Raw genomic sequence first — 27991 nt, 5'->3', positions numbered from 1 at the left:
AATAGAAGAATCCCGCAGCACGTAGATGCAGCGATAACGTCTCCACATTTATCTCCTCCTCGTCTCTAGCTGTCAGAGATTCGGCTGTAGCCGGAGCTCAGCTGCGGGTTGGCTCCCAGAGCTGCTGTCTGCGCGTCCCACGTACACCCAGGAAAGGCTCAGGAGTCTCTAATCCGGTGATTTTGACACTAATAATAATCGCTCCTTGAAACGCGGCGTGATTGATTTTAGCTTGCAGAAAACTATTAGTTCTACCACAGACATATTTGCCTTGTGAAGCAAATAAAAATTACTTGGTCAGTATAATTTTCCAAATAACAGACCCCACATTTCGGGGTATTGGGGCATCCAGTATCTCCTAGCGTCATTGAAAACATCTCACATTTCCTGAATGACAGAGATTATTTAAAAACAAACAAACAAACAAACAAACAAGAAAACCACACAACCACTCTGAACACATTGTCATTGCAGACAATACTTCAGTGTTTTTTTAACATTGGATCTCTCTTACCCTTGAAAGCCATGTCAAAGAATGGGGCAGACCTGCTGAACTGGTAAAAGCCAGCGTGGTTTTGGTGATTGCCACCGGGAGCTGCTGCGCCTTGCCTTGGTTTGTGTTTGCACTGCGTGTTCCAGTCATTTGCTGCTTCTCTCTCTTCTTTTTTAAGTCCTTTATTCTTTGTCTTTTTTTTTTTGATTCTTTGTCTTTTTTTTTGGATTCTTGCTACCCTCTATCCAGTAACTATTTATACCTCCTTCAGAGAGCTGTGCTCACGGGAGGCTCGATCCTCTCGGAGCTGCAAGGCCAGTGCAAAAAGCCATTTTTCAAGTGCATTTTTGTTCCAGAGATTGTGGCCCACTGTGTTTTTTATCAGGAATTTTATGTGCTAACAGTGTGCAAATAATAAATAGTAATAATAATACGTGTTCTCATTCTCTCATGACTCTCTTCTCCAGACAGATTCCCTATTCTGTGAAGTATTTCTAGATATTTAGCTCTTCCTCTGCAAACCAGAGGGAGTGTGCTGGGTGCCCAGAAATACGATGGTCACAGGCCCCTCAGCGGCACAGCCCCTCAGCAGCACAGCCCGGCAGGAAAGCCGGGACAGCAGCTGGCTCATTTCCTGAAGGCACAGAGCTTGCTGCGTGCGTGTGAGGCTGAAGTCACATCCTAGAACGTAGCACTGCGAGGTGGGGTTTGGTTTTGGTGGTTGTGTGAAGTGTTAGTTCTGAGAGCTTGGGAGACTGAAACTAATGCAAAGCCAGCGGTAAACAGCCCCAAATCCTTGCTCTGCACCTCCTCCTTCCTCTCCTCCCTCCGCAGACAAGCTCTCACCTTCCCAAAGTCAGCAGGGAAGGGAGCTCCTGCAAGACCCCCCCACGGGCTGGTGCTGCCCGGGGCCTGCAGGGACACGGCTGCTCCGCGTGTGGGCACCGGCAAACAGCAGCTCTCGGTGGATAGCCACAGCCAGATGTCGTTCTGTGTCTGAGACCGAGTGGTTGTCAGATAAAAGGTGCTGAGCCCGTCGGTGCTTACAGTGAAACGCAGCGTGTGCTGCCTCCCTCGGCAGTGTCGTGCTGCAGCCTGAGCCTGTAGGTGAGCCTGCGCCTTAGGGCCCCGGAGCTCTGCACGCTGTCCTCAGGTTCCCTTGCCTCTGGGTTGGTGAGACCGGAGCCCTCTGCCGAGCAAAGGCTCCCAGGAAAATTCATGAGGGATGGTGGCAGGTCGGTGCCCAGCTGGACCTGCTCCCGGCAGTGTGGCCGTGGGCAGCAGGGCAGGGATGAGGCAGGGACGGGGCAGGGGCTGCTTCGGCCGCTGGTGGCGGCGCTGTGCCTGTGTTCTGCGGGAGCCTGCGTGGCCCCGCTGCGAGATGGCATCTGTAAGAGCCAGCCGAACCATGCAGTTGCCATGGAAACGAGGGATTTTGTTCCCGTGGCAACCAGCCGGGGCTTTCCCACCAGCCAAGCGAGCTCCCGAGAACAAGCGCCAGCCTCACCTCCGCTTGGGGCCTCATCCTGCCCAGCGCTGCTCTCTGCCAGGGGCAGCCCAGGCCATGTGGGGAGGCTGCGGGCACGGCCTGACGCCACGGCCTGACACCACACAGGATGCCCATGCAGGAGGCAGGCACCTGGATTTTGGGCTTGCTCTGGTTCTCCTTCAGCACTGCAGGCTCGGTCCAGTTGGGCACATGGTTGCTTCAGTTTTAAAGAAACTGTTCCTTGCACCTGAAGAACTTGATAGAAGATATAGCGAGATACAAAGCAGTAATGTCCATAATTAATATGAGTCATGTAACATCCCAAAAGTACCGCAGGTGGGTGTAACACCTCTGCCAACAGCCTCGAGGACTTAGGCTGTTTGGGGCCTGCGCTTCCCACAGCGTGCCGCCTTCCTCGAGACGTTCCAGGAGGCAGGCTGGTGCCATCCCGCAGCTCTGCTGCGGCGTGGCAGTCCCTGCAAGGGTGGGAGCCTTTTCCTGGGATTTAGCTGTTTTCATTGTGCCCAGGTGTCAGCACGGTGCATGGCACCGCACAGCCCGCACTGACCGGTCGGGTTCTGCTGCAGTCTGTGGGGTGCCGCACGCGGGACGGCGGCAGGGGGGCTCCTGGGGCCTGAGAGCTCCGCGGGGTGTGCTCCGGTGTGTGCAGCCACAGTAGCCAAGAGTTAAGGAATCTGGTTCAAAATCACAAATCGCTCTCATGATTGCTCATTGATGGGGAATTTTTAATCGGTGCGCGCTGTGTAATAGAGCACAGCAGCTGAAATGTACTTCTGGAAACGCTTATAATTGAAAGTGAGTTTTTAAATTGCTAATATAATGCCTATACGGGGAGCTTTTTAATAAGACCTTTTAAGCCTCACTGATGCCAACTACAGGGTTAGCATTATTCTTGAGGCAAGCGCAGAGAGCGTCGGGAGCATTATTTTCCATCTTGACATAAGAATAAGCAATTTAATTACAGCCAGCTATAAAATGGAAAATTCTTTACAGTGACAAATGAGCTTTGCAGTGTAGTGACAACAGTAGTTTGTTTCTGGTTTGTTTACCAAATAATGGCAAGTGGGATGCACACAAGGACCAAATAATGGCTCTGCAGTGAGAACGGGCACAAAGGCGCAAAACGTTCCAGCTCGTATCGCACCGTGTGCTTGCTGCCACTGCAGTTGTGCTGGTTTGCTTTAATAATCCGTGTGGGAAAAGGCGGCTTTGAAGCTGGCAGCTGCATGTGTCGGAGGAAAAGCCGATCGCATGGGTAGCAAAGGCAAACCCCGTATGGATTTTGACTTGGTCGCTGCTGTTGCAATAAGAGATGAGAGACCTCACCATGCCCTCCCTTCCTCGTCACCATCTCCACGTGTGCGGGGCGGGTTTGGGGTCAGGCAGCGCCGCAGCCGATACGTGCAGCTGCCCGGCATTGCCTGGCTCGCACCCAGCCAAAGGACAGGCGTGTTTTCCCTGGGACTGCTCCCGTACTTTGCATCGAGGCATGCTGACGTGCGTGGCTGAATGACCTTGTAAATACAGCCTTCACTTTCAGAATTGTTCCGCCCTTCTGGGAAATGGAAGAAACTGCCCAACAAGAGGGATTCTCGTCCCTGCAGCACACTGTTCCTGTGTGCTTTACGTGGCCCCTGCTCCCGGTTTCACGTGTGGTCAGGAGATAAGCTGCAAGAACTCTGAATGCTCTGAGTGAAACCACCAACTCCTTTTCACTAGAGCTGGCAGCTGGTGTGCACAACTTCTCAGCCGCCAAAAGCCACGGGCACATCCGCATGAAAAGCAGGAAATCCGTGATTTCTTCCTGGGGTAGAGAGATCGGCTTCTCCCACAGCACTGTCAGGGGCCGTGATGTGTTTGTAGGTTTTCTTCAAGTGCCTAAGGAGTAAAACAAAAGCCAGATTTAACAGTGTGATTGTCACGATACCTTCCTTATGCTGCAGCGTAAGAGTTGCCAGAGCAACCAACGCTTCCATTCCTTAACGTCAAAAGAAGCAGTCCTGCAGTGCTACTGGCACAGGAGAAGGGTCTGGGCCGAAATTTGGTGCCTGGGGAAGAGCCGTGCTGGCAGAGCTGTGCGGCGTTGCCCTGTGCCAGGCTGGTGCCCTGGGCCCAGCCCCGCAGCACGGTGGAGGCCTCGCTGCCGGCAGCGCCGTGGCAGGGCCAGGGCCCGCAGGCCTGGCGGTGACCCAGGGGCTGTGGCCGTGGCTCCTGCTCCCTCAGCCCTCCTCCAGCGAGGGTTGTGATGTCCCTGAGAGCGCTCCTGCTGCCACCCGGTGCTGGCGGAGCTGCCTGGTACACGGCAGGGATTCCTGGCCTACTGACCGCAGCGGCAGGGCTGGGCGGCCTCGTGGTTCAGTGTTTGGGGTTCAGCTGCTTTGGGTGCAGCCGTCCTTAAAGCAGTGGCTCCCGAGAGTCTCTGGGGGACTCCAGACTGGTCCTCGGCTGCGGGCAGGGAGCTCCCGCTGTGGGACCACGGCCCAGAAGAAGCTGCAAGGCGGTGCAGAGGAGAGCAGCATCTTCTGGGCAGTGACGGTCTGAGTCTTTGGGCCTGGATCACACCTGGGGAGTGCATCCTTCCGCATCCTGGCTGGCAGCTCAGTCTTCGTCCCAGTTATAAGCACTTTATCAAAGCCTTCGCTGTCGCCTTCCCGGCAGCTCCCAGTGGGAGCGGTGCTGCAGAAGTGGGTCAGACACAGCTACAGGCCTGCAGCTGGCCCGCGCACACGCCTCAGCTGAATGAAATTTCAGACCTGGAAAGACAGGTGGTTGGCCATTTGTATGAAGTCCTTTTGTTGATGTTTCATTCTTAATTATGTATTTTATGGAGTTTCAGGGTCTCTTCTGCCTGTTTGAGTTTTAGGTTTACGTGCTAATTCTGTTGGAAGATCCCAAGGGTTTGGGTTTGGTGAAAGCAGTGTCGGTGTGGTCGCTGCTTATTTTAAAAATAAATGTAACCGCCATGACTTGCTTTTCTTTTTTTTTTTTTTTTTTTTTTGTGTAGAGTAGGATCTGTTGTGATAATACTGCTGCAGCAAGAAATTCCTGTTTCAGAAAAAAGGTGGAGGAGACCAGTGCATGTCTCTGAAGGTGTTTTCTGTTTGAGAACATATCGGCAAGCGCAGTCACAATGCTAAGGTCTGGCTGACCCTGTGGCGTTTCTGATGTGTGACTGGAAAGCCTGGCACCTGACGTGGGCAGGGTGATTCGCAAAAATTGACCCATTGACAGGCAGGTGCCAGGTTGGCAGTCTGCCTAGGGGGCCGCCGATGACGCCGCTCAGGAAGGAGCACGGGCAGATGATCACCCCCCCATCAGTACCAGGCCCCCAGCGGCACCGATAGGAAGAAATGCAGGGGCAGGAGGGGGTCTGCTCCCTGTCCTGCCATCCCTTCTGGGCTGCGTCAGCCCCTCTTACCCAGCCCAGCTTGCAGGGCATCCTCTTGCCCTGGTACAGGAGATCCAGGCGTGGGAGATGGCAGAATGGCCAAGCTCCTGCTGGGGACACGGGCGTTGTGCTGCAGGGGCTGGGGGGCTGGGGACAGCTCTGCTGGAGCCTCCCGGGCTCCCCTTGCAGGGTAGCACACACGTGCAGCTCCTGCAGGGCCCTTGGGACTGTGCCTGCAGGGGGATGCTGCTGGCACAGAGCAAGGGGAGGTGCTGAAGAGGGAGGCAGGCTCTGGTTAATTACACTAGGTTCGTTACTAAGCCGAGTAGCAGCTCAGCCGGGAAATCCGTCTTTACGTGGCGAGCTACAACAAAACACATCCCAGAATAGTTCCTGAAGGATGACTGGGGCCAGCAGACTCCGGCCATCTGCTCTGCCGCCTCCCGGCACCTTCCCCTGGAGCGCGCCTGGCCTGACGGGTCAGAAGTGGAGAGAGAAAGAACTGTGGAGGTCAGGAGAGAGAAAGAATGCAGGAAGAAGGTTTAATTTTCTGTCTGTAGAGTGGCAGAAATACTTTTTTTATTTTTTTGGAGAAATACTTTTTTTTTTTTTTCAGAGAAAAAGCTTCACAGATTTTCCTAAGGAGCTTTAGGCTGTTACCCCCGCAGCTGAAGTGCCTCACCCCTGGCGTGGTTAACCATTTCAGCTTTGGAGGCTCATCAGTTTTCCTTCAGAAAACAGAAAGTGGTTGGTCAAAGTAACCCTCCAGGCTTTCATGGGCAGGTCTCCTCCTTTCCCCTTCTGCATGAATTCGAAAGGCATAACTACATCCGAAGAGGTCTACACCAGTATAACTGGTAACAGAAGAAAACCAGTAATGGATGTGGGAATGACCGGGTTGGCATAGGTTACATTTGTCTTTTTTCTCCCTAGATATATTTTTTTTATTTCTTCCTGTCTTTAGACTTTAAAGAGAAAGGAAAAAGAATATGAGCACGAGATGGAGCGGCTGGCAAGAGAGAAGATTGCTACCCAGCAGCGACTGGCAGAAGTGAAGAATGAGTTGAGCCAGTGGATGGACATCATGGAGATCGACAGAATTATTCGACAGACAGTTCAGCCAGAGGATGACCAGGCATCTACCTCGACAGCATCAGGTATCTGCAATTTCTCTCTTCTTTTCTCATCACTGTACATCACCGGCACAGCTGTGTAGTGGTGGTGGTGTTGGGAGTCTTCATTTAGCACTAGCACAGTTTCTTTGCATTCAGAATGAAGTAAGAGGTTTTTAAGTGTTTTGTAATCATTGATGCTGGTCTAATAAAATACTTCTACTTGTGTAAAGTACACTGAAAATCATGCCTCAGCAATGTTAGGTAAATACAAAGTGCAGGTTTGCACATTCAGCCTGCTAGTATCTCACATGAAGCTCCCTGCTCTCAAAATGTAGTTTCCCTCTTGCACAGCTGTGCACCACTGCTCAGTAGAACTGACTGGTGTGTAAGCATCTTGATGTATTTGTGCATGGAGGTGGGAAGGTGTTCAGCCATGCAGAGAAGAAGGAATTGGTACAGGAGAGATCACCAGAGCATTTGACCAACTTAACGAGCCTTTACGTTGCATGAGAAGGATTCACTATGAAGATAAAATGATACTAATGAAAATCGAGTGTGCTGCTCCCAGTAAGAAGTTTCTGTGAGGTAGGAGAGTGCATGCGTTTCTCCGTACCAGTGATCTACAGCAGGAAGAATAGGCAGTCGTGGATGGACAGTGCTTTGCTTTCCAGGGATCGGAAGGGGGTAGCAATTCTTAACTATTGGCAGCAACTCCTTCAAATCATAACAGCGTTTGCTCTTGGTGCTCCAGGCAGATGATACAGCAGCTTCCAGAAAGGGAAAACATGAACTTTCTGGTTCATTCAGAGTCCTGTATTGGGTTCGTCACCTTTGAACATGCTCTCAACCATCTCCAGGTGGAAGCTGAGAGTAGGGGTGCTTTGTAAGTAGGGGCATCAGCCGGCCTCAGCTGAAAATGATGTCTTCGAACTACTCCTAACCACAGCGCTTGCAAAAGGGAAGTACGTTCCCTGGTTTTCCTGCTGCTTCCGTGTCTTCTGAGATTTTTAGTCTACTGCATGGCTGTCCTCAGAGCATGCAGTGCAAGGTGCCCTGCTCACGATCCTCATCTCCTTAGGGTCAGTATTGCCGCATTAATTTGTGGGCTGAATGGAGACTCCTTTTTCCAGAAGCAGGCTGAGGAACTTGCTGCCATGTTTCTTCATTGGTGTTTCCTTTCTGCTCTGGGAGCAGAAGGGGTAGTTCCAGCTGGTAGAGCAACTTGCCAGGATGAGAAGTCCTGTTCTCTTTGTGCATGGAGCACTCCTAATCCCAGGTTGTCTGTCTGCCTCTGCTCAAGTTGCTTCCCATGCCTGCCAAGTGAGATCTCTCAGCCTTTTGTGGGCACCCCTTTCTGGGCTGAGAGCCTGGCTCTGTGTCCTTGTCCCACACGCAGAGAAGAGAGGGGTGTGCCCACCCCACTGGGGCTCAGTGAAGCCTGCTGTGCTGTGCTGCCCTTCTGTAGCTCAGCGTCTCCTCCTGCTGCCATCTCTTCTGCTTGTGCTGCCATGTAGGAGAGGCTGGTTACCCCAGTTCGTGCTCTGCTTTCTTTTTTATGGGAGTTTCTTCCTTTCGTTTTTTTTCCAGAGGGTGAAGACAACATGGATGAAGACATGGAAGATGACAGGCCAGTGAACTCTTTACCAAAACTAACCCAGCGCCAGCACCCAGAGCTCCTGAAAGCCGTCCCTTCAAATGCTGCTTCCCATCACCCAGCAGTTTTGCCTCAGCACCTGTCTATCCAGCAGAAACAAACCCCAGCCCACGCACAGCCTCCCATCCAGACACAAGCACTGGTCCAGCCGCAGGCGATCGTCCCAGCACAGACTCACATCGTGGCGGCTTCGACCGTGCAATCGACTGTTATTGCCCACACCGCCACTACCCACGCCTCGGTCATTCAGACTGTCAACCACGTGATTCAGGGTCCACAGACCAAGCACATTGCTCACATTGCACCTTCCACGTCCAGCCCTGTGCAACTTACCACTGCTGCTCAGCCTATCGGCCACATCACTGTGCACCCAGCCACCATCAACCACATGGCCCACCTCGGCCAGCAGCTGCCCATCTACCCTCAGCCCGTGGCCGTCAGCCAGCCTGTGGTGAGCCACATTGCTCACACTATCTCTCACCAGCAAGTGAATGGAACCACAAGCCTTGGCCAGCAAGCGGTGATGGCCAAGCCTGCTGTAGGAACCCAAGTTGTCCATCACCCGCAGTTGGTTGGGCAGACGGTCCTAAACCCGGTGACTATGGTAACCATGCCATCATTCCCAGTGAGCACACTGAAGCTGGCCTAGAGAGGATCGTCCGACGGCGCAGTCGTTGTTGGGAACCTTTCCTAAACTCCATACATTCCAACCACGTCCGACTCCGCGGGAGGGAAGTGCAGCAAACTCGGAGTGGCAGGGTGTGCGGGGCTGGGGCTGGCTCAGCCGCCCGGCTGCGAGCCTGCCGGTGATAGCGAGACGGGGCCGCTCTGCACTTGGGTTTTGCTAATCCGAGAAAACTTCAAAGACAGTTGTTCATGGTGATTTTTTTTCCTTTTATGTGTAATCAGTGAAATATGGATATGATGTTCTTAAGACTTTAATTTTCCCCTTTTATGTGTTGCTTCTTTGTAGAATAAAATTGCTGATCTCTTTATTGAGACATTGCGTAGAATGGGAAAAAATCATAGAAGTCTATATTTATATATATGTGTGTATGTGTGTGTATATATATGTATATACATATATATATATAAATATAACATTTGAAGAAGGCCTTTTGTAAGGTTGATTATTTTGCAGGATTATTAGACAAAATTCATTTTTGGAGGAAGAAGACAGAGTGTCCTCTCTAAACAAGAAACTTTAAGATAGATGGTTTGGTGGACCAGGGTACATATACAGTGACAAAAAATGCGTTAAAGGTATTTCCCGTCAATATATTTCAAAAAAACATCTAAAATCACTGTGACTTGTTATGGCATTTCAAGGAAATTCTCCTACCTACTGAAAGGAAGAAGGCAAAAACGCCAGGAGGCCTGCATGGATGAACAAGGTCTCCTGATGAGCTCCTGGACAAACTCCAACATAAAAAGGAAGCCTCCAGAGGGTGGTAGGAAGGAAGGACAGGTAGCCTGGGAGAAAATAGAGAGAAATTGTCTGAGCAGCCAGGGATCAGATTAGGAGAGCTAAGGCCCTGATAGAATTAAATGTGGCCAGGGACATTAAGGGCAACAAGAAAAGTTCTGTAGATACATCGGTGATAACAGGAAGACTAGGGAAAATGTGGGCCCTCTCCAGAAGGAATCGGGAGACCTGGTTGCCCAGGATATGGAGAAGGTTGAGGCACTCAGTGACTTTTTTGCCTCAGTCTTCACTGTCAGGAGTTCTAGCCACGCTGCCCAAGTCCCAGAAGACAAAGGCAGGGACTGGGAGCACGAAGAAGTGCCCAGCGTAGGAGAAGATCAGGTTCGAGACCAGCTAAAGAACCTGAAGGTGCACAAGTCATGGGACTAGATGAGATACATCCATGAGTCATGGGGGAACTGGCAGATGAAGTTGCTAAGCCACTATCCATCATATTTGAGAAGCTGTGGCAGTCTGGTGGAGTTCCCACTGACTGGAAGAGGGGGAACATAGCCCCCATTTTTAAAATGGGAAAAAAGGAAGACCCAGGGAGCTACAGGCCAGTCAGTCTCACCTCTGTGCCCAGTAAGATCATGGAGCAGACCCTCCTGGAAATTATGCTAAGGCACATTGAAAATGAGGTGATTGGTGACAGCCAGTGTGGCTTCACTAGGGGCTAATTGTGCCTGACAAACCTGGTGGCCTTCTTTGATGGGGTTACAGCGTTGGTGGATAAGGGAAGAGCAACTGACATCGTCTACATGGACTTGTGCAAAGCATTTGGCACCATCCCACACAATGTCCTTGTCTATAAACTGGAGAGACCTAGCTTTGATGGAAGGGTCACTTGGTGATGAAGGAATTGGGTATGGACGGGCATGCTCAAGGAGTTGTGGTGAGCAGCTTGATGCCCAAGCTGAGAAGAGCGATGAGTGGTGTTCCTCGGGGGGTACTAGGACCGGTGCTGCTTAACATCTTTGTCAGCAACATGGACAGTGGGATCGAGTGCACCCTCAGCAAGTCTGACAGCCCCAAGCTGAGTGGTGCGGCCGACACGCTGCAGGGAGGGGATGGCACCCAGGGGACCGGCAGGCTGAGAGGTGGGCCTGGGCAAACCTCGTGAGGCCAAGCGCAAGGTCCTGCAGCTGCGTTAGGGCAGTCGCGAGCACAAACAGGCTGGGTGGAGAGCAGATTGAGAGCAGCCCTAAGGAGAAGGACCTGGGGGTTCTGGTGAACGAGGACGAGAGGCTCAGCATGAGCTGGCAGTGTGCACTTGCAGCCCAGAAAGTCAGCCGTACCCTGCGCTGCACCAACAGCAGTGTGGGCAGCAGAGCAGGGAGGGGATTGTGCCCCTCTGCTCCGCTCTGTGACACCCCCCTGGAGCCTGCGGCCAGCTCAGGCCCCCGGCACAAGAAGGACATGGACCTGCTGGAGCAGGTCCAGAGGAAGGACACGAAGATGATCAAGGGGCTGGAGCCCCCTCCTGCGAAGACAGGCTGAGGGAGTGGCGTTGTTCAGCCTGGAGAAGAGGAGGCTCCAGGGGGGCCTTATAGCACCCTTCCAGGGGGCCTACAAGAAGGCTGGAGAGGGACTTCTTACAAGGGCACGTAGTGATAGGACAGGGGGTAAGGTCTTTAAGCTGAAAGAGGATAGATTTAGATGAGATATAAGAACAAATTCTTTGCTGTGAGGGTGGCGAGGCCCTGGAGCAGGTTGCCCGGAGAAGCGGTGGATGCACCATCCCTGGAGGTGTCCGGTGGTTGGAAGGAGCTGTGGGCAGCCTGATCTAGTGGGACGTGTCCCTGGCCATGGCAGGGGGGTTGGAACCGGATGATCTTTAAGGTCCCTTCCAACCCAAACTGTTCTATGGTTCTTTGAATACACAACCGGACTTCATTTGTTGCAGTTTTATAAATTACTTGACTTTTATAGCTATGTCAAAAAAAAAAAAAGTTTGTTATTATTTTAATGGAAGACAGTGTTTTGTTCAGATGTTTTTGATGAGGTTTGTTTTTTGGTTTGACTTGGTTTTGCTAATGCAATAATTGGTTTTTCAGAATTCTGTGCTTGGCCCTCCCAGTTTCAGGATTCCTTGTGCCAGTCCCAAGCCCCAGGTTTCTTGGGTTTATTTTTATTTTTTTACAGAGGCAGACACTTTGTGCTAGCAACTTGCAATGTGTTCATCTGGCCTGATAGGATGGAACTTGGGACAAGAAGACCAACGGAAATTGAATTAATTTGCTGCATGGGTTACTTTTCTTTGTTAGTTTGTTCCAGAACTGACCACACTTTAGTGTGGAAGTTAATGGATTAGAGAAGGGATAAATGTGCATGTGATATCTTCCAAAGTGCAAGCAATTTTGACATCTTTTTTTCTTTTGGGGAAAAAAATAGTCTTGTGTAGGATAACGGTATAGTCCACAAGCTCAGTATGCATAACCTGACAGTGAGTCTTACAGACTACAGTGAGACGTGCACCAAAGAAACCCCACATCCTAAGTAACCACCTTGTTCCATCTTTTCTGGTAGTGAGGTCAGATCTCGTTGCAGTTAATGGCAAACTCCCACTGAGAGTGAGGGATACTGATTGCTGGTCCCTGCCAGGCTGCCTGGGAGGTTGCTTTGGATGTGTTTTATTGCTGACTGAATATTCTGCTCCTTGCACTGTTCTGTCTGTATTGCTACTGTTCATGATCTTTCTGTTCCTTGCACCATTTTGCATGTAGTATTACTATTAATGTTCTATTTTCCATCTTCCTCTCTTCCTAAAAACAAAAGCTCTGCAGTCCTTAATGCAGGTAGAATTCCTGTTGTAGCCAGGGGACGTTCTCCTTGAGGCAGGATGAGAGGATGGTCCCTGCTAGCATCCAACCAGTTACACTTTGGAAATGACACCCATTCAGAGGAGGAGGTAAGACGGGGTTGAGCAGTCATGAGACCACCTTCACTGTGCTAGCCAGCTAAATCTAGTTTTGAGTTAAGATCTTCCACAGGAGGACTTGATCCGTAGTCTGTCCAAAATGCCTGTCAGCTCCAGCAGGACTTTAGCTTGGTTGTGGACTGCTGTAAACAGTGGCAGGGGTAAATTAAAAAAAGCTTGCCAGTTCTAGACTGCCCATACTATAGTTGAAACTGTGCTGGAGGTGGCAGTAATTACTGCAAACAGGAATCAAGTGTGATTGTGCCTTCTGAGCAGTCATGGCTGAAAATTGCATTAAATCTGTATTTATTAAGCTGTGGGTTGCTCAGTAGTTAGTACTGGTTTTGTTTGTTTGCTTTTTCTTTCCTTGCATCCTCAAGTCCAGGAAACTTTTGCTCATGTTGCTAGCACAGTTTCTACAGCAGAATGGACAAATCTTTAAGGATTCCTTATCCTTGAACCACATTTAAATAGGTTGTTCATGCTCACGTTTAGTCTGCCATTAATGCTATGGGGAAAAGGGAGTCACCACAGCTTTATTGTCTCCCTTGCACATTCAGGTGCTTGGCAGAGACAGTTGTGTTCTGTGTGCCAGTGGGAGCCTTTAGGTCGTATTTCTGGAGATGGGTGTTTGAAAGCAGGACAGTTACTCTTCATCAGAGACTCTTAAAAAAGGAGTATTTGCAGCAGGGTCACCTCCCTTCCTAGGCAGACCTGCACGGCTTTGTCTTCTGCAGTTGTGTCAGGAGGAGGAGGAAGCAGCCTTCTGTCATTCTTTGCTGTTCCAAATCATGGAGCCATGCAAAATAACAAAAATCATGGCAGAAGGTCTAATTTCTGGCCTACAATGGCTGAACTTATTGAAGAAGAAAAAACCCTGCTTGGGAAGCGGAGCTTAGCAGTGCATGGCTGCTGCGAACACAACAGCAGCTGGGCACCAGCAGTGAGCCCCCTCCTCCCCAGGACATCGTTCCCCTTTTGCAGGTGTTGACAGAGAGGTACAACAGCAATATTTACACGTTTGTCCTGTGCTTTTTACATGGAGTTTTGAATGATGGCCTGCTTTCTGCATTGAAAATTTAGCTAATTCCATTGGCTTCTTACCCCAGGAGAGCTGGTACTGGTCACTGGCAGTGACACAGACACGGTTACTCCTAAATTGTGCAGTGCCCTGTCAGTGTTTCCACAGTAAAATACGTAGGAGATTGAGAGCAGGGTTCCCATTTCATTTAATACAGACAGAAGAGCTTTCTGGTGGATTAATGGCCTTCACCTTACGGACACGAGATCCCACTGACCTCTTCATCTTTTACTCCCGTATGGTTTGAAGGTATCAGTGTCACTAGCCCTGCTCACACGTAAGTCCTGCTTTTACCACTTTTCCTCTCTCCCTTGGCTTTCTGTGACTAGTCTGAACCTTTCCTCAGTGTTAAACTCCACCTGAAGAAAGGCTTGTCCCACCCAGCCAGCCCGTGAGCTGCTCCAGATGTCACGGGTCATCCCTGCACTTGTTTGCCTTCTCCACAGCTACCAGAAACATTTCTTTGTTTTTGTTTGTTTGTGTTTTACAGTCAGCAAACTTCTTTCTGTTCTGTGGGGAAAAAAACAAACCACAGCCCTTCTTTCCTCACAGCTGTCATTCCTGCTCAGAAACTTCAGATTTATGCTAATGCTCTTAGAAATCATGTTCAGTACTGTATAACAAGGGGCACTTTAGAAATGTCTCTCCTCCTTTGATATATGTGTTTTCCCTATGGAGAAAGCTATATATAAATATATATATATGTACACTTTGGGATGCAGAAGATCTAATTTGTCCCAAAAAAATCAATAAATATGAAGTTTACAAGAAATCTTTTCTGTTGTTGAATAATATTAGTTACTGGTAACCATACCGCAGGAAAAAAGGAAAAAAAAAAAAAAAGAGTTCTCAATGTAGTAGTTTTGAGAAGACTTTTCTGTCCTTTTCAAGCCTGACTCAGCCTGTAAGTTGGTGGAAATGCTTCCAGCACTTTGGCAGGCTCTGGCCAGTCACCTGCAGCGCTGTTTCCTGACCCTGCAGCCTGTGTGCTCGCCATGGTTCATCTACCGCCACTGCTAGCAAAAATGTGCTCAGAAGCTTGATCTGTGCTTAAACCTTCAGTCAGCACAGCCGTGTTCATTTGAAATACGCACCAACAGGCCTGTGTGAGCAAAGACTGTGGGACAGCTGCAGTTGCACATAAAAATACTCTTTTGCTTCCATAGCTTGCCCTGGCTGGGGAGCAGATGGTGTGGTCCCGGTGGGAGAGCTGTGCCTGCGCTGAGGAGAGCCCCTGCAATGAGCTGCAGTGGGTGGCCAAGAATAGTCCGCAGGTCAGGCACCTCCAGGTCTTTGGTTCAGTCTGATTTCTGGCTTCAACCTGCCAAGTGAATGCAGACAAAGTGGAATAAAACCAGACAGTTACTTCAGAATTATTCTGGAAAGAGTTCTTACGGCTGACACTTAGATACAGGAAGGCATTCCTGACCTCTCCAGTAAGAACCATCTAGAACCCCTGTAGTTTAACGTAGGAAGATGAACAACCTGATTTTCCACCATTGCCTGCAGCTGCTTGGGTTGTGTCTGAGACCCGGAGGGGTGGGCATCCTCGTGCATGTGTGTGTTGGCGTGCATGGTTGATGGCAGGTGGCACTTTGCTCTCCTGCAGTAGAATTGTGAAAGGAGTTGTGAGACTGGTGACACTGCCCTGTTGTTTCTAAAATTCTCGGTGTGGTGACATGACCAGTGCTGGTGGCAGTGGTGGCCTCTCGCTCGTGAAGCATTTGCTGGGGCCCTGGCTGAAGTGGTGGCTGTCCCTTTTGGTCACCCTCAGGTTGCTCAGGATTTTTAAAAATGATCAAAGCAAAACAGGCAGAGAAGTTGAGGGAAGGGGAAGAGTTAAAAAAAAAAAGGCAGACAGATTTACAAAAAGTAATTACAACCATTTTTTCATTATACCAGGCAAACACCAGGAATCTTTAAACTCCTAGTTCAGTAGCTATGTTTTAAAGCCCTATTCAGGATTATTCCAGCAGACAGAGGGCTTGTCCTGGCTGCAGAAACGCCCGAGCTATTCAGTGCAGTAACCGCCGCGGTCCTGTCAGCGCTGCCATGGAGGCAGTGACTCGCGGGGCCCCATGGCTCCTGCAGAGCCCCCGCCCGGCTGCATCCTGAAGTCTCAGCTCTGAACTTCCAGGGGCCAAGCCCGTGCTGATCTCAGGGAGGACTGAGAAGAGACTTCAAGACAGCGCGTTGGGCTGCAGGGACCGGGCTGCTCACTGGGCCGCGTCCCTTGTCCCCTCAGGCCAGAGCACGAGCGTGGTGCTGTGTGGGCGGTCAAGTTTCCAGAGCTGGAGATGGCATGCAAACTGCATCGTTTGTAAAACATAGATCGTTTTTATTGGAGGCTAAACCAGATCATTGGCTTTGGCCTTCCTGTTGAACAAGACCATTTTCTGCTGGTGTTTGATTTGCTGCTCCTGCCAGCCCCACTGCTGGGTGGGTTGGGTGGCTGTGGAAGCTAGTTTTGACCAAAAACATTTCTTGTACATTTCACAGTATTGAAAACAAAGGAAAATTGATACTAATAATGGCATGCTTTAATGAAGATGACCCAGAGAAGGCATCGCGTGCTTTGTGGTTTGTGCTCAGGAGCGCCGTGCCCTGTGGGGCGACGCTGAGGGAAGCGTGGCAGGGCCGGAGGAGGGGCGGCCATGCTCCCGCCTCAGCAGGGCCCTGTCAGTGCAGTGGGGGCCGCGGGGCAGCTCCCCCTGAGCCCATTTCCTGCACGTCTATGGGCCCAGTCAGACACCGGGTGCCTGAGGAAGCAAAGTTCAGGTATTAAATCCCTGCAGGGGAGCCCTGGTGATGGGGGGACGCTCAGCAGGAGCACGGCGAGTCTGTCACAGCACAGTCGGCAGCGAGCCGCACGTCCTGCCGGGTGTGCGGCCCCTCAGACCCCCGTGTTCCCCAGGCAGGGCTGGGTTTGTGTTCCTCTTGGCCAGGCTGGTGTGGGGCCAGTGCCAGGTGGACGAGGAGGAGGGGGTGATCGGTCAGAACCGCTGCAGGCATCCAGGAGCTGGTCCTGCATCACTTGGAGCCATCCCACTGCCTCCTGCGGAGGTGGAACTGGGCCCAAATAGAGCAGGAAGAGGTGAATTAATTGTGCTTTGCTTCATCCGCCTGCTGGGGAGCGTGGCAGAGGCGGTGGGCCTCCTGCAGAGCTTCTTCAGTCGTGTGCCCGGGTCGGGACAGCCCCACCAGCGGCTGGTTTTTGGCTCGCTGCCGCGCTGTGAAGGCGGCGGGCCCAGGGCCGCGACAGGCTGTGGTGCTCTGGTGTTGGTCTACTGCTCTCTTTTTCTTTTCTTTTAATTAAAAGTGGCCTTCTGTAACAAAAGAACAAAAGAAACAAACAAACAACAACAACAACAACAAAAAAAAAAAACATAAAATGCCTTTGAGTGGTTTAGATGGAGGTGAGACTTGCTGCTTTTGTCAGTATTGGTGTGGTTGTCTGTATGCACGCCTGTTTATATACGTATAGAACTTCAAGACTCTATCGTGTCTCCGATTTTTGTATGTAGCCTGTGTCTCTTTTGGACTGATTTGCATCTTGAGTGGATTTTTTGCATTTAAAAAAAAAAAAAGGTGTGAAAATTGTTTCTGGTTGGGTGGGGACAAGGGGTGTTTGAAGACCTCACTTGTGTGATTTTGGGAGGGAGGGAGGGAGGTTGTGGGAAGAAGACGTAATTTGCCTGGTGTGAAGACGCATTTGTTGCTTGTTTGGCCCCCCCTTGCTTTCTGTGATGTGTACTGAAATGTCTCCGGGGTGGAGGTAAATGTCCTGGTGCGTGTGCGGGCAGCCTGAGCTGCCAGATCCTCTCCGTCCTGCAGGAACAGAGCTTTCCTGGCTCCTCGGGGGCTTCCCTGGCTCCTCAGGGTCTTGGGATCAGATTTAAGGCCCAGATAAATCACCCAGTTCCTGCCTACCTGCACAAGACGCTTGCTCGGTACCATCGAGTTACAGGCACTTGCTTAAGCTCAGTGACACCTGTACGTCGCTGGGCTGCGACCCCAATGCCTTAAATCTCTCGGGAGTGGCGCAGAGGCGTGCGGCTGATGATCGCCTCGTGGGTGAGGTTCCTGGGCTTTGCATCCCATTTTTCTTGAGCAGCTGTTCATTTAAATTTTACTTTAATTCTGAAAAATTGGCATTAGCAAAAAAACCAAAAAATTCTAATGTTTCTGACCTATTTTCCATCCTTTGTTATCGTTCTGAGAACTGATTAAAACGCTATCTATTTTTAGTTTTTTTTTCTTCTTTAGTCAAACATCAGTTGCTAGGACCAAATGTTTAGAGTTAAGGAAATTACATTGTGTAGTTTCATGGCATCCTTCTCTTCCTGATTTGTAGAGCTGAAAAATAATAATTCAAAACTTGAATTATCAAAATATTAGCATAAATGCAGCACCAGAGAAGTGCAGCTTCAGCAAATGCTGTGTTTGGGTGTTTGCAGGCAGTGTCACAGGGCCAGCAGTCCACCTCCCTGGGAGCTGTGTAAGGGTTTGTGTGCAGCAAATGCTAAGGACCCGTTCTTATTTACTTGCACAGCTGCTCTGCGCTGCCAGTGCCGGGTGGAGGTGTTGATCTGTAATTGGAATTGGTATTTATGCCTCCCGTGGGATGCAATTTTAGTCTCTCAGAGGTATTGCATGGTTCTGCTGTAAAACAGTATGAGGCCCCTTAATTTGACCCCTTTCTTTATGCTGAGAAAATGGATTTGAGTTTGAAGAAGTGTTTCTGGCAGGAGGCAGAGCACGCCGCTGCCCGCCACAGTGGGGCCACCTGCTTCCAGGGAAGCACCCGAACTCTCTTTCCCGTGTTTGCACGGGGATCGTGCCCTCCAGCTGCCGGCACCCCCGCCCGTACGTGTCTGTGCTCTGGAAGGCCCCAAACCATGGGCTCTCTGCAGTGCTGTGTGGTGAGAAGCCAGAGAGCAGCGCCCGGCCAGCGCGAGCTGCCGGTGCCGTCACAAGACATCCCGCTCGGGTCCCCGTGCTTGCAGATAGTGAAGCCTGAACGAATGCCTTACAGATACACCTTAAGAATCTGACCCAAAAGAGTGTTTCTTCACAGAGTAAGAGACAAAGTGTTAACTGAATCCACCAATATGAATTTGCTTGCTTTAAGCACTCACCGAGGTGTTCTGCTTAGTGAGGACCCATGGCAGGAGCACAGAACCCTCCCGTCCCTGCTGCCCCCACTGCTGGTATAGCACGCAACCAGCCTTGTGGCTAGGAGTTGTTACCCTTGTCACTGCTGAGCTCTCTGCATTAGGGATGTTTCAGTGAAGATCCTGATTGTAAGTGCAAAATTGCATCCAATGCTTGCCTCTGATTCGAAGCCCTGGAAATATATTTGCCTCCCACTGCACATCACAGGAAAGCCACAAATTGGCAAACAATCACACTGGGCAAATGCAGTCTTTGTTTACAGTGAGGACTTGTCACTGTGTTATCAATTTATTGAGATATTAAATATTGAAAAACTTAGACTGTAAAGATTTTTATGTGTTTGGATACATCTGCTATGTGAAAAAAAAAAAAAAAAAAAAACCAACAACTAATTTTGTACATATTGTATTTTTACTATTCAGCTGTATTATACTGGCTCTTCATGCTCCAGAATTTAGGTATCCAACATGAATAATATCCATGTAATAAGCACTTGCCTGAAATAAATATAAAACTGAAATAAACATGCACTGAAATCTGAAACAGGATTCTGCATTTTCATCCTCGTGCTTTGCATGCAGATATTTCACTCTGTCATTTTCCAATTATAAGGGCAGTGTTTTCTCTGTGCATGGCTGTAGCTTTCCCCCCAAGTCGGCGTTGGTGAGCAGCAGGTCTGCGAGCGCTCCCTAGGCTGAGCCCAGAGCTGCTCCTGTGTGCTCCCGGATGTGTCTGCGCCATGCTCGAGAGGAAGCGAGCCTTCCCTGCAGAGCCCAGAATTTATTAAAACTTGGAAAATGGATGTTACTCGGCCATCCATCAGCAAAGCACCTTTAATTCACTGGCGTCCTTTAGAGAAGATTGAAATGTGTTACCTGTCAAAAGTGTGAATGGGGGGATTGGCCACTGGTGCTGGCAGCACTGTGAGAGCTCTGCAGCGTGCTGTCCCTCGGCCAGCTCTGAGGCTGGGTGCTGATGAGCCAAGCAGGCTCTTTCTGGTTCACAGCCACCATTCCTGGCTATTGCTATTCATCTTTGTTTAGGCACAGGACTGTGGCTCCCTGAAATTAATAGCTGTGTGTGTAGGAGCAGCAGTGCTATGGTGGGAGACCCGAGGCACCTCCTGACCTGCAGGCTGTTCCTAACCTGTGTGGGATTTGGGGTCGTTTCTGGGCAGAGCCCCGTAATTTTGATGCTATGGGGGTCCAGCTCTGCTCCCAAGCCTGTAAGCTTTGTCCCGAGGCAGTCTGCTTGTTATTGTCTGTAGCTGAGACCACTTCTGGTCAGGAATGTCAGGGAGAGTCATTCTGACATGTTTTAGCATTGTTAACACTGTTAAATAGCAGTTTGATTAATTTTAGTTAGCTGTTATGAGATGTAATAAAACAGCTGCTGCTCTCCCTGCCTGTGATTCTGAGGAGGGCGTCACGCACAGGCTGGGGCCCGTAACCACACCTCTGCCAGCAGCCAGCAGTCAGAAACCTCCGGACTCTGCCAGTGCTGTTCCTGTCTGGGGGATGCTTCAGGGCCCTGGGAGTGCCCAGCCAGGCCCCAGGTCTCCGATGCGTCCTTCCTGCCAGGTGGGTGTGAGGACAGGGGAGTTGCGGTGTCCGTGCCGCTGAGATGAGGAGCTAGAAACACAGCCTGGATCAATCAGCTTCACCTAACCCAGATCTGAATGCTCTGTCCTACAGATCGCAAAGTTGGACGTCTCAGGTTTTCAGAAAATCCTCCTGGTTTCCCTGCCTCTGGTGTGTGGAGTCAGAGCCAGGTAAGCTGGAGCAGTCAGCCCCGGCACTGTGTCGTGCCCCAGCTCATCCCTGTGTAACCCTCTGCTCGAAAATCAGCTGGGCCAGGGCTCACAGCTGTAGCTGAGCCCAAACCTTTACAGTGCCTGTGGCGGTGCTGGGTATTTGTGCAAGCTCTGGGCTGGGGGAGGTCTGGTCATGCCTCTCAGGTGGGACAGGGCTGCCACACTGAACTCAGCCTTCGCGTGCTGTTCCAGCTGTGTTTTTGGCTCTCTCCAGGCATGCAGGAGCCAGCAGTGAGAGGTGTTTGGTTCTGGACATCACAGAGTGAGCCTGAAGTGGAGGAGGGTAACAGAGGAGCCTCAGACCAGCTGCTTTTTTCCTTGCCTTTCCTTCCCACACAGGTAAGCGTGGCAGTAAGAGCGGGGCTGTGCCAGGCCGGGGAGAAACCTGTGAGCACCCCGGGATGGGGCTCGGCCCCGGCCAGCCAGAGAGCTGCAGCCGGTGGCGAGCAGGGCCCGGGGGGGCTGCGCGGTGCTGAGCAGCCGCCGGGTGCTGGTGAGCACATCCAAGCCTCCCGCTCGTACCGGGAAGGCATCTGGAGGTGTCTTGCTCCTCCCGGTGGCCAGGTTAGCACTGAGGCTCGGCCTCGTTGTGCAGTGAGCTCACCGCAGCGCTGCCCTTTGCATTTTTAACAGGCTGTAGGGATCCCTGGTCCTGCCTGCCGGCCTCGGAAGCACGCTGAGTTATGCCCCACTTGATTTCCAAACTGCTAACGAAGGCCTTCTGCTGAAACGTTGTTACACTATTTTACAGTCTGCCCTGTCAGCCCCAGCAGATTGGGTTTGGTTAATTAGATGCTGGTAAATAGTCAGGGTAGTTCAGTAATTTGCTCTCATTGGTATGCGACTGACCTGTCCTCTCTTTTATCCACACTCTGGACGTGCAAGATAGCGTTCATCTCAGTGTTTATAATCAGTTGTCTGGTTAGACTTTACAGTGGATTTATGAAACATTCTGGAAAGGGAAACAATGGCTTTTGAGGCTGAAAGGGCAAACACGGCGGGACCCAAACTTGTGCTACTGCCAGTGATTGCTCAGCTGTGCCTCTGATGCTGCCCCAGCTACACCTGGGCAGGCACCAGGCAGGGTAGGATTGCTGTGTGGAAACGGATGGGTTGAATTGCAGGGACACTTGAGGAGCAGCACCTGCAAAGGAAATTTTCTGCTTTCCACATTTCTGAAGAGTTCGTTTGGCTTTTCCACCCCCCATCAGAGGTTTCCAAGAGCACTACGTGATGGTCAGTAAGCAAACTTGGATGAATGCATTGGGGTGGTGGCTGTGCATGTTTCAGGCTGAGACACGGGAAGCACGTTTCAATGCGACTGCACGACACAACTGGTAAGTTGTAAGGTGGTGGAACCTGTGTCTTGGTGGGGCAAAGAACAGTGGGCATGGGGCAGGTTTAGAAAGTCATTAAAAGTGTCACTGAGCTGTAGCAAAAGTTATGTCCAAGCGTGCATCAAAAAAAAAAAAAAAGCTGTGCCTGGGCAGGCTGATGTGGCAGGCTGTTACCAGCACTATCAGGACCGTGCCTGACGGAGTGAAAGGCACATGGGCGTTAAAAGGGACAGAAAGTTGGAAAGTTTTATGGAGCATAAACAGTGATGAAGCCTTTGACCACCCCACAGTGCCAACTTGCTCAGACTTCTCTTTCTGAGCTATTTAGGAGGCACGGGGGAGATCCCTCATAAACATCCAGACAAGGGGATGCCTGGACCAGGCAGGTGGGGGTCTGGGGAGGTTGGAAGTGAAGGCCCCTGGGCTTCCCTGGGCTGAGCACATCCTCAAGCAGCCGCCAGCTTTGCTACCCTCCCTCTGCCCCTGAGCAGCGCCCGGCGGCAGCGGTGAAGCAGAAGGTGCCACTCACTGCCCAGCAAGGCTTCTGGCAGCTTGGGAGGGTGAGGTGGTACCTTCCAAAAAACAAACCCAAAGCAGTGCTGTCAGTGTGGTTTGGGGGCCGAGTTTTTTTTATTATTGTTGCTGTATTTTCTTTATGAACCTGTAAAGGTGAGGTAGAGCTTCTGAAGGCAGAAGGAAGTCAGTCCGTGGAATAATAAATAAATAGACTGGCACTCAGAGTTTAGTGCCACCTCTTACAGCAAAGTTGTTGTGTTTGGCAAAATTGGTGGTAGACTGGAGGAAACACATGAAACCTAACCAAGCACACTGTTAGAGCTGTCTCTGGGTTGCAGAAAAGGGGGGCAGGAAGCAGGGGAGATTTCTTTTAGTTTGATTTTTTCTGCTGGCACTGGGTAGAAGTGAGAATTTTGGGGTGATGAAACTTCACTGGGACATTGCGTCTTGCTGAAATAAGTTCATGTTGCTGCAGGGACTCTGCAGCTTTGGGGGACAGCTGTCTAAGGTAGAATACCTTGTTCAAAAGTTTCTGAGAACTTGCTAGAAGAAGAATGCTGAGGGATGGGGGGGGGGTGTTGGTAATAAGAAAGAAGGTCCTGTAGAAGAGAAAGCAAATGTGTAGTTGTAGCTGTGCTGTGCATGTCTCCCATCCCAGTCCAAGCTCCCACCACGTTACAAGATGAAGGCAAAGGACAGGGTGGCACCAGATACACCTTGTAAAGAGCTTTTTCTCTTTTATAAGGATAAATACATGATTAAGAGCTCTAACAGTCACGAGTAATGGCTGAGGGATGGCTGCATGCTCTCCAGTACAGAGAGCCATTATACTTGGGTGTTTTTACAGCCGGTAGACTAGGGAAATGCTCCAGTGCCCTTCAGGAACCACCTCTGGGCAGAGCTCTCCTGCAGAAACACAAATGAGGCTTACCTAAAAACTTGGAAAGGCAATCTCTACAAAAACTGATAACAGAAAAAAGGAAAAAAAAAAAAAAAAAAGAAAACAAAAACCAACAAACAAAAAAAACAAACACACAGAAAAGGCAAGTAAGATAGCAAGTTCTGGAAGAGGGAGAGTCACTGCTCTAGAAGAGGAGCAGCAGGAGGATTTTTTATAGGTTTGGAGGATGAACTGGCAGTGCTGGAGGAGGATCTATCCTGGAAGCCCAGCAGTTCTGCTAGATTTTAATGTTAGCTGCAGCACGATCAGGCCTAAAAATGTAGGATGAAACTTTATTTTTTAACACTTGTCATAGGCCTACTTCTGTTCCCACTCCTCCTCTGAAGCTGAACTGCCAGCAGGCTCAGCATGTGACGATAGGTGTTCTTAGGCATGCACTGTATGTAATTTAAATCTCTGCTTAAAGTCATCTAAGGGACATCAGCGGTCTACTTGGTGATGACCTATTTACTTTAAAGCTACTGCTTAGTACAAAACCCATGCGCGCTGATCATTGAAACATTAATTACATATCATGCTCTCTTCCCAGACAGCCCACTCCTTAGGGCTCCGTGTTCTGTCTCTGAAATTACCTTGGAGGGAGAGAAATTATTTCCAAATTGCTCCACAGAATGCCTTGACAATCAGTATTTATTCATATGTTACATTTAAACATAAATAATTGAGCAATAAAGAGAATAGTCTGCTCTTGACAAAAATAAATAAGTTAATACACAATATTCATAAAATACAATTAGACAGAACATTTTAACAAATACAACAAAGTTTGTAGAGGATTTTTTTTTAAACAGTAGAGTGGTATAGTACATTCCCAACAAAAAAAATAGTGCAGTTTTTATTTTTTACATCGCTTTCTCAGGCTCTGTGAATTGGAGGGCTTTTTCGCTCATCGTTTTTTTTTTAAATACTATTTCACTTTTCAAGTGAACAGACAAACACACAAACTGAAGCGCTTTGGAGACCTTTCAGCAGCCATGCACTGGCCTACAGAACAGTTTGATGCACAGCTACAGGTAACGACGAGTTCAGGCTGTGAGCATGCCTGCAGTACAACTTCTTGGCTTCTAATCCTGAGCACACCCTAACTGTGGGAGCACGTGGCGGGAGGGGAGTAAAGCTTATCATAACTTTCTTCCTTCTGTAACTCCCACTGCGATTATTTTAGCACTGTTCTGTGTAGAAAGGGGGTTTCCTTCTAACCCGCCTCCTCCACAGTACCTTTTTCAGCATTATGTAGGCTCATCTGTTCGCACTTGTTTTATGACCATGGTGCTTCTGAGCGTGGAGAACAGGCTTGATCCCACAACAGCAGCGAAAGTGCGTGTGCCTGCACCAGGGGCCTGATGACCTGGTCTGGGGGGGCAGGACTGAAGTGACGCAGGCTGTGCGACAATGGAGGGAGGGATGGGTTGGGTTGGGTGTTTTTCTTTACCATCCCATCAAATTTTCAGAGACCGGTTTAAGGGCTTGGTTATGGAGCTGAAAAGCACTTTGTGTCCATTTGGACTACTATTCATATTTTTTATTTTCCTGCAATCATAAGAAGAGATCTAATCACAGATGCTCATTCTAGAACCAAATCCCTCTTGCATGTGCAAGTAATGCTCGGCTCATGAGGCCCCAAAGGCAGTACAAATGTAGTGCAAAAAGCAAGAGGAAACTGCTCACTGTTTGTGCAATAATGAGAGCAGAGTCGCCTCTCAGGATTTAAATCTTCAGAGTAATTTGATTTCCTACACCCATTTTGCTAAAAATCTGATTTTAGAAGCTCACGTGAGCTGATCTAATCAATATAAACTTCTTAAAAGCAGAGTTGAAAACTGTTTTCTCTATGAGGTTCAATGGAAACAAAGCTATGTAACCCTGCGTGCTCTGAATTATTAAAAAAAAAAAAACAGATTCAAACACTCTTTTCTCTCTCTTTTTTTTTTTCTTCTTCTTCTTCTAAATCACTGAGGTTCTAATAGCCAAGGGTGGAATAGTTAAAGTGCTTAAGCTAAATCACTAGGACTTCTAGGAGCACAGGTCACATATCCATGAAATCTACAGTTAAACCTATTTGCAACAAAACTGCTCCTTCCCTTCATCTCTTATGCTAATACAGAGATACACTTTTATTTAGAAACAAAACCTACCCTGGGAAAGTAGTTCAGAGTATACATGATAAATGTTATCTAGTGTGATGAAGTGCTAAGATGGCAATAGATTTGTTTAAAGCTGCACAGCTGAGCCCCAGCTAACTCTATGTCACCTTCGATCTCTATAGAGCACGGATTAAAGCCTATGCTGCTACTTAAAGCATGCAGCCAAGCACAAGAAAGAAATGGCACAGAACTGCCATGGAGTGCATGGATGGCTCGACAAAACAGCACAGTGCTACAGCAAAATGGAGCCTGTGCAACAATTTGAACTGCTTAATCTAGCAAGTACTGACACCTGCTTGAGTTAGTGAGTGCCTGGTTTGTGTTTGCAGGATCCCAAGGAAAGTCCTCCCAGAAAGCTTTGCAGAGCAGGGAGGAGGAGGCTAGTAGTGAGCAGTGAATAAACCGGAGGAGGTGAGGCTCCGTGGTGTCTGCTCCGTAAGTAGTGACTGAACTTCATGGGATTCCACACAGATGCAGTGTGGGACTTGCTAACATGAGCAAGGAAACTGTTTCTGTGTGCTCAACTTGTGTTAACCTGAACTATATTGGGCAGATTTGTCATTTGGGAATACTTGCAGAGTAAGTTTGCAAAGTAAAGTGAGGGCATGTTTGTGGCATGTGTAGGCCATGAAGACTCAACAGCATGCGCTGTCAGCAAAGGCTAACTCCCATTTCTAGCCAATGCTGCCAGATCTTCACTGCTCATCTTAATTATATTATTTACTATAAGGCTATTTTCTCAGTTGGTAACCTTGTTTATTTTACTTGCTGCTAAATACTCTAGTGAATATAAATTCAAATGTTTTAGTAACAGGAGCTGCATATGCATTCTCTTCCACTTTCAAGGCATAGTCCACAAACTGTGTCCATAACTGTGTTCTTCCAAGGACCCAGTTCAATGCTTGTGACACTTGAGTACTGGATTAGGGCTTACCTCCTTGAAAAGCCCTGTCAGAGCACAAAATGTGCTATTAAGGGTGCAGTAAGTCAAAATATAAGTGTTCCAGTATGTCACCCCCCCCTTTTTAATATCTCAAATATGTAGGTAGACAGTCTTCTAGAGAGAGGGAAATACAAGAATGAAAAAAGATTCTGTCTTGAAATACAAAGTTGAGTGTAACAAGGACTATCAAACACAAAGCTTATCTTGTGAAGGAAAAGTTCAATTTTTAAAAGTATTACAAATCTGTTAGATATTTATTACATTACATGGAAGATGCAATTAAAACACCGTTTTGAAGTTACAGTGCAAGAAATGCTCCATCCAATAGCTCACAACAAGGCCCACAATGACAGTCTGTTCGTTATCACTTATTTTCAATCAGTGTCTGCACTTTGTAGACAAGGTCTCTTGCTATCCTCAGTATTTCCTGGGCATTATGATGCTCTGCCATTTCTAAAAGACACAGACAAACATTCTTAACTGTCAGTGACAGGAACTTTTGTGCCCTAGCATTGATAGTACTATAACATTAGCATTGATTAGTTAGTGTAACACAAGCAGCAATCCAGAAGTATTGCTGGGCTTTACGTTTGTAGAATTAACAGTAGAATAAATGAACGAATCCCTTAGTGCTATAGGTCCTTGCATGAAGATCTAATCCTTCAGATGTCAGTTCTCTTGCTCCAGAAAACCCCAGTGCCTTGTGACCAAAGAACAGAAATGGGAGGTCTGCACCCACACATGCCTGTGAACAGCCCTCCTGGACTCTAAAAAATGTAAAGCTGCAGAAACAGAACCTAACTTGATCAAAAGATGTCCTTCCAGGAAGGGACCATTGCTGGATTGACTGGGATGCAAGTGATAATACAGTTAAGAAGGGCTTCGTGTACCTGGAGCAATGTGGCTAAATAGTTCCACATAAAGAAGCCTGTACTAAAGTAAGATAGCTAGAGTAAAGTAGCTCTTGACATCTTGACAGACCAGAATCTTTAGTGTGTTTTTGTTTGTTTTTGAGGGAAGCAGGAATGCTGCTGTTTGTGTGCCAAGTAAGATCTTCAGGAAGTATTTGAAAATCTGGGCTCTTCACTTCCATGAAAAGCAACGTGATTGAAGGGGTAAGAGATGTGCAGCTTAAACTGAAATGGGGCTTTTCACATCAGCAAGAACACTGCACAATTGCAGGTGGTTTGTCAGAATACGGGAGAAGCAACAAACTCTGAATACTTCCTTCTTATCAAAATGACTCTCTTAAAAATGTCCCTTACCATTAAAAAACTTGATGATATCAGTGAAGTCCATGTTGTTATCACGGATAATCTCTCGATAAACTTCCACAAGTGCTAAGGCAATGAAAAGGACAAAATGTTCTGAAGAGATGTGCTTTGCTGCCCAAATAACTTCCCACACTGTAAATACATCCTCGTACAACAATTCTGAATGGGAATAAACATTACAAGAGCATCTGATTATTCAAAT

The 27991-nt window shown here is 48.9% G+C and overlaps 2 protein-coding genes across 4 annotated transcripts in view; one reads left to right on the top strand and one right to left on the bottom strand.

Moving 5' to 3' along the window:
- The window catches only part of MNT (MAX network transcriptional repressor), a 29177-nt gene extending 19979 nt beyond the window's left edge, over window positions 1–9198 (top strand). The window contains exons 5-6 of the mRNA XM_084299377.1: window positions 6356–6548; window positions 8094–9198. Coding sequence (XP_084155503.1) covers window positions 6356–6548; window positions 8094–8809 — 909 coding nt within the window. The 3' untranslated portion in view covers window positions 8810–9198. The remainder of the gene's footprint in view (window positions 1–6355; window positions 6549–8093) is intronic.
- Window positions 9199–24104: 14906 nt separating this feature from the next.
- Window positions 24105–27991, bottom strand: part of SGSM2 (small G protein signaling modulator 2) — a 49147-nt gene continuing 45260 nt past the window's right edge. For 2 of the 3 annotated variants that reach the window (XM_084299877.1, XM_084299879.1), the window contains 2 exons: window positions 27781–27948; window positions 24105–26968 (listed from right to left, as the gene is read on the bottom strand). In XM_084299877.1, the coding sequence (XP_084156003.1) occupies window positions 26880–26968; window positions 27781–27948 (257 nt within the window). In that variant the 3' untranslated portion in view covers window positions 24105–26879. The remainder of the gene's footprint in view (window positions 26969–27780; window positions 27949–27991) is intronic. The other variant, XM_084299878.1, reaches the window with a different exon arrangement.

This window comes from Netta rufina (genome assembly GCF_964035555.1).
Source record: "Netta rufina genome assembly, chromosome: 21".
Classification (NCBI taxonomy): domain Eukaryota; kingdom Metazoa; phylum Chordata; class Aves; order Anseriformes; family Anatidae; genus Netta; species Netta rufina.
This window is presented reverse-complemented; position numbering and strand designations above follow the sequence as displayed.